Source organism: Pelophylax lessonae (assembly GCF_965119305.1).
Source record: "Pelophylax lessonae genome assembly, chromosome: 13".
In the NCBI taxonomy this organism is placed as follows: Eukaryota; Metazoa; Chordata; class Amphibia; order Anura; family Ranidae; genus Pelophylax; species Pelophylax lessonae.
This window is the reverse complement of record NC_138780.1, coordinates 183068186-183074185: the sequence shown is the minus strand read 5'-3', so window position 1 is coordinate 183074185 and position 6000 is coordinate 183068186. Positions and strand designations below refer to the sequence as shown.

At 45.6% G+C, this 6000-nt stretch overlaps 1 protein-coding gene across 2 annotated transcripts in view; it reads right to left on the bottom strand.

The window, feature by feature from the left end:
- Positions 1–476: 476 nt before the first annotated feature.
- SPC25 (SPC25 component of NDC80 kinetochore complex) overlaps positions 477–6000 on the bottom strand; it is a 46897-nt gene continuing 41373 nt past the window's right edge. For both annotated transcript variants that reach the window (XM_082242955.1, XM_082242954.1), the window contains exons 6-7: positions 2313–2411; positions 477–636 (exon numbers count right to left, since the gene is read on the bottom strand). In XM_082242955.1, coding sequence (XP_082099081.1) covers positions 506–636; positions 2313–2411 — 230 coding nt within the window. In that variant the 3' untranslated portion in view covers positions 477–505. The remainder of the gene's footprint in view (positions 637–2312; positions 2412–6000) is intronic.

Here is a 6000-nt window from a genome sequence, read left to right as displayed (position 1 = left end):
TATCCTCACCAATAACTTTTTCAGAGCTTTGATAGACTAGCCAACTATAGGAATGGACAAAATAATACATATTTATAATAAAAAAGGGAGGGCCAAAACCAACCCCCCCCTGCTCCCAGTGCGGTTAATCAAACCCGGTGATGAGGGAGCGGGCATGAGTGCCCCATGGCAGCAATAGACAGAGAGGAGGGGCCAGAAGGGCCAGTGTGGGACCCAAAAAAAAAAAAAAAGGAGGTTTGCGCAGAGCAGGTAGGTATATATGTTTTGTTATTTTTTTAAATTTTACCTTTTGCAATCACGTTAAATTAGTCTGGTGATCAAGAGGTTAATTCCAGTCGTCCTAACAGATAATAAAATAGGCCCAGGAGGTAATAAACATAAAAAAAACACAACTTTATTAAAACTTTAAACACTTTCCAACAGACAGACATTCAGTCAGGGTAAAGAAACACAGAAATCTATACATATATATATATATATATATACACAGTATACACAACACAGGTTATTTTGCTTGAGCACAGTGTGTGGCGAAGGATTTGCGCAGGTTGGCGAGCAATGCTGAGAAGTTCTTGGTCTCCCGGATTTTCTTCTCGTACTCTGCAATACACTCCAATGGCGGGTCACAGCCTTCAACTGCCGAGAGAGGAGAGAGTCGTGTCAGGTCCAAAGAACCCCCGAATCTCAAAGTGTATACAGCAAGGATGGCCACCCATAGCAACCCCACTCTAACTGTCTTGTCTCAGTGAATGGGAGGAATATTGGAAGGGTTGCATCTACTTTCACCCATTGCTGGACAATGAAAATAAATACTGGCAAACCAATATCCATTCATTTCTAAACGCTGAGCGCTTATTCCAATAGCGCTCACAGCAATTTTCTTAAAAGTACCCCAACTGATGTGCAGCTCAGGAGTTGGGTAATGCCAGTTTCAACCAGAGCCCCCCCCCCCCCCCAGAGAAGTGTTTCCCTTTATGATAAATAAGTGCTCATTCAGCCCCATCTTTGAGATTCCACATGCATTAAAAAGGGAAATTAAACATTAAAAAAAAAGGAGTAACTCCATTTTTTTTTCTCCTCTCAACAAAACCCGTTCCCCTCTGGGTGATCTATGTACATTGCAGGGATTTTAACCACTCAGCGGCCGCCCCACGTACACTTACTGCAGGAGGGCTGCCGCTCCAACACGTACCTATTACCTGATCTGACACTTCCGGGTCCAAGGCGCACGTGGGTCTCCAGCGACCTGCTCCCGCGGGGCACAGCGGGAGCCAATCGGCCAATTGTTCCGGAAAGAAGCAGAATGGCGGTCTGCCTATGTAAACAAGGCAGACCTTCATTCTGGTCAGTAGGAAAGACATGGATCCCGTTGTTCTGCAAAGCAGGAACACTGATCTCTGCCTTCCCATTGTACAAGCACCTCCCCCACAATAGGCAAACACACACATTTTAGACACAGTTACCTTTTGATCACCCCTGATGTTAACCCCTTCCCAGCCAGTGTCATTAGTACAGTACAGAGTTAATCATCTCTCACTCTGCTGTTTTTTGGGTCTCTCCTTTGCCTTGCAGGGTCATAGGGAGCCCCGCCAGTGTCAGCCCACACTCCAATTACGGAAGGATACTGCCTGTCCTAATATGCACAGACAGCTGAGAGGACAAAATTAAAGACTATAACATTAAAGAAGCAGGCAAGTCTTGTGTGTGTGTCTATTCAGGTAACATCTTCACATCAGCCAAGTTTTATGAATGAAGGAGCACACTGGTGTCAAATAATGATAGGACATGTATTCCCGAACAGTGTCATCAAGTACCTAGTAGTGCGCTTAGTTAACGTTCCCCAAACAAAAGTTCAGGGAAGTAACGCAGAGAAAGCAGGGGATTGCAAGATACACATTTTATGTTTTTTAGAACTTCGGTGGAAATAGTCATTTAATGTAACGTCCCAATTTAATCTATAACAATGTGTTTATCAAAACGGCAAGTTTACTTTGAAAAGTATTTGGAAAGTAGTACTTTTCCTCAAGTTTAGACAATCACACCTACATGTGTTTTATCCCCGCTACGACCAGTGACTTCAAAGCTCTCCTCCCCCATCGCGCTTCTGGATGCAAACCACACATGTACATCGTTCATTTTAACAACATGCGTTAAAAAATAAATCTAAAAAAAGTCGCAAAGATCTAAAACAAGCACCGTTAAGAATGTTTTTGTCATATGCGTTATAATGAATAGGTGTGAGCAGGGCCTTTAACTCTGGAAGAGTAGCATCCTAGGGGGAAAAGATTGCAATAACAAGTCACATGACTTACGCTTATATTCTCCTTCTTCATTGAAGTAAATGATGCAGGAGAATGGCTCCTCCAGGTCCTTAGGGTTAATACAGCGAAAGACAAATTGCAGCTTGTCACCTGGGAAGAAGGATGGCACGGTAAGTAAAAAAAAAAAAAAAAAAAAGAAAGGGGGAAAAGAAAAAAAAAGAAAAGAAAGAAAAGAAAGGGGGAAAAGGAGAAAAAAAAAAGAAAGGGGGAAAAGAAAAAAAAAGAAAAGAAAGAAAAGAAAGGGGGAAAAGGAGAAAAAAAAAAGAAAGGGGGAAAAGAAAAAGAAAGAAAAGAAAGGGGGAAAAGGAGAAAAAAAAAAGAGAAAGAAAAGAAAAAAAAAAAAAGAGAAAGAAAAGAGAAAAAAAAAAGAGAAAGAAAAGAAAAAAAAAAAAAAGAGAAAGAAAAGAAAAAAAAAAAAAAGAGAAAGAAAAGAAAGAAAAAAAAAGAGAAAGAAAAGAAAGAAAAAAAAAGAGAAAGAAAAAAAAAGAGAAAGAAAAGAAAGAAAAAAAAAGAGAAAGAAAAGAAAAGGGGGAAAAGGAAAAAAAGAAAAAAAAAAAAAAAAGAAGAGAAAGAAAGGAAAGGGAGAAGAAGAGGAGAAAAAAAAGGAGAGAAGAAATAGGAAAAGAAAAGAAAGGGAAAAAATGGATTTTGTTCTTACTGTAAAATCCATTTCTCTGATGTTCATTGGCAGACACAGCTCCTAATCTTAACCATTGGGTTATACTGTCCCCTACAGGAGTGGGACACTATGGGCAGTCCCAGGGGGTATACTCCCTCTCTCTGCTATAGGCACTCAGATTTGTTACAGTGTCAGAAGAATTACAACTCCTCAGAGGAGTGGGTGCTGTGTCCGTCAATGAACATCAGAGAAATGGATTTTACGGTAAGGCAAAAATCCAATTTTTCTCTTTTTCATTCATTGACAGACACAGCTCCTGATCTTCTTAACCATTGGGACGTCCCAAAGCAGTGTTAAACATAAGGGGTGGGAACAGCAAAAAAAGTCCCAAGGCTAAAACAGTAGCCAACCAGGCAACAGGAGCTCAACCAAAACAACTGGAGCTCACCTGAAAAGAACAATAACCCTCATAGAGAACCAAGTGCTCTAAACAGCAGCCTGAAAAACGTTGTGGCCAAAAGGAAGCATCCGCAGATGCCAACACATTGCCTTGAAAACCGACATCACCGACGCCTGATAACGGAAGGCCCAGGCCCAGGCACTCAGTGCCCGCGTAGAGCGCGCCTTGAAAGGGGAAGGAGGAACCTGACCCCTGATGGAATAGGCCTGAATCACGGGCTGTCTGATCCATCTGGAAATGTCGCAGAGGAAACGGACAACCCTAAAAATAGGGTTATGACTATTTAGTGAGTGAGTTATGACAAAATAGTGAGTGACTTCCTAAAAGACTCCGTAGCTGCCAGGTACACCCCAATCGCCCGAACCACATCCAGGGAATGCAAAGCAATTTCCTTCAGATGTTTTGGCTTGGGACACAGGAAAGGCAACACAAGGTCTTCATTCAAATGAAAATCAGAGACAACCTGAGGAAGGAACGACGGACAGGGGCTAAGAACAACCAAGGTGAACGACAAGATAACGCCGCCAATTCCGACACCCTGCGCGCAACGGTGAAAGCCACCAAAGGGCCACCGTCCGGGACAGTGTAACCAGGGGAATCTCCTGAAGATTCTCAAAAAGGAGGCTTCTGGAGGACTGAGAGCACTAAATTGAGGTCCCAAGGCGGCAACAGAGACCACACAGAAAGGGTCAAGTGCCTAACTCCCTGAAGAAAAGTACGCACCAGGGAGCATGTGGCCAAGGGCCGTTGAAAGAAGACCACTAAGGCCAACACCTTACCCTTGATAGTACTCAAGGCCAGTTTCTGCTCAACCCCCCATTGAAGGAAGGTCAAGATCAGAGCCACCGAAAAAGAGCGAGGATGAACCCCAAGAGACTCGCACCACGCAATGTATGTCTTCCACGTACAATGGTAGATCTTCCTAGAAGTAGATTTCCTAGCTTTTAACAGCATTGGAATCACCGACTCAGACACACCTCTATCCATCAGCACCTGTCGTTCAACAGCCAAGTCGTCAAAGTCAGCGACTATAAAGCAGGATGGAAGATTGGTCCTTGGGACAGCAGGTCCTCCCTGAGAGGAAGCTTCCAAGGAACATCAAGGACCAGCCGCACCAGATCGGCGTACCAGGCCCGGCGAGGCCAGTCTGGGGCCACCAAGATGACCAGGATCCCTTCTGCCTCCTTCGTGCATAAAAGTCTTGGCATAAGTTTGAAGGGGGGTACTGACACCACGGGGCCACCAACACATCTGTGGTGTCCGCCAGAGGATCCCGCGACCAAGCCACAAACTTCTGCACCTTTCTGTTGAGCCGGGACGCAAACAGTTCCACCTCTGGGATGCCCCACCGGAGTCACAACTGATGAAACACCTCAGGGTGAAGGGACCACTCCCCTTGGTCCAACGCCTGCTGACTGAGGTAATCCGCCTGCCAGTTTTCCACCCTAGGAAAGTGTACAGCAGAGAGGGCTGGAACAAATCCTTCTGCCCACCTTAGAATGCCGGCTACCTCCAGAGCCACCAGAACACTTCTTGTGCCCCCTGGTGATGGGCATAAGCTACGGCTGTGGCATTGTCCAATGGAATGCGGACTGGACATCCCTGAAGACAATCCGTCCAATGTTCCAGGTACAGTCTGATCGCTCGGAGTTCCAAGACATTGATCAGTAGTCTGAATTCTACCAGTGTCCAGATCCCCTGAGCAGAATTTTTGCCAAGGACACCGCCCCAGCCAGACAGGCTGGAATCCGTGGTGACCACTGTCCAATACAAGGGAAGGAAGGACTTGCCAAGCCGAAAAACGAAGCCACCATATCAGGGATTCTTTCGTTCTCCGGCTCAGCTGGATCCAATTATACAGACTGCGGATTCTTGTCCCATTTGGCCAGAATCTACCTTGAAGGGACGTATGGAACTGTGCAAACAGAACTGCCTCAAAGTTAGACGGCATCAGGCCCAGCACCCGCATGCAAGTCCGGAGGAATGACCATCTGCTGGACAGCAGGAAACAAATTGCAGCCTGCAAAAGTTTGCCCAAAGGAAGGAGCACTAAGGCTAAGGCCGAGTCCAGAGTCAGACCCAGATAGTCCAGCTTTGTGGATGGAACCAGAGCAGACTTCTAAAAATTCAGAATCCAGCCATACTTCCTCAAGCTCATATGGCAATTTTCAGGTTTTCCACCAGAGCAGTAGGAGTCTCCACCCTAGGGAGGTCGTCCAAGTAGCCCAGTACCAGGATTCCCCATTGGCCTAACAATGCTAGTACCGGGGGCCAACACTTTCATGAAGACCCAAGGAGCAGAGGCGAGACCAAAGGGTAATGCCACAAACTGATATTGCTCCTCTCCCATGGCAAAGCGGAGGAAGCGCTGGAGACCAACACAAATTGGAGTGTGAAGGCGTCCGTAATGGTCGATAGAGGCAGGAAAATCCCCCTTATGTAAGGGAGCCACCGGCGTGCGAATGGACTCCATTTCTGAACTTCTGCACCCGCACAAAGCAGTTCTGCGCCTTAAAGTCCAGAATTGGACGCACCCTGCCTTCCTTCCTGAAAACCAGTTTGAGTAAAACCCCTGAAAACCTTTTGAAGTCGGAACCATC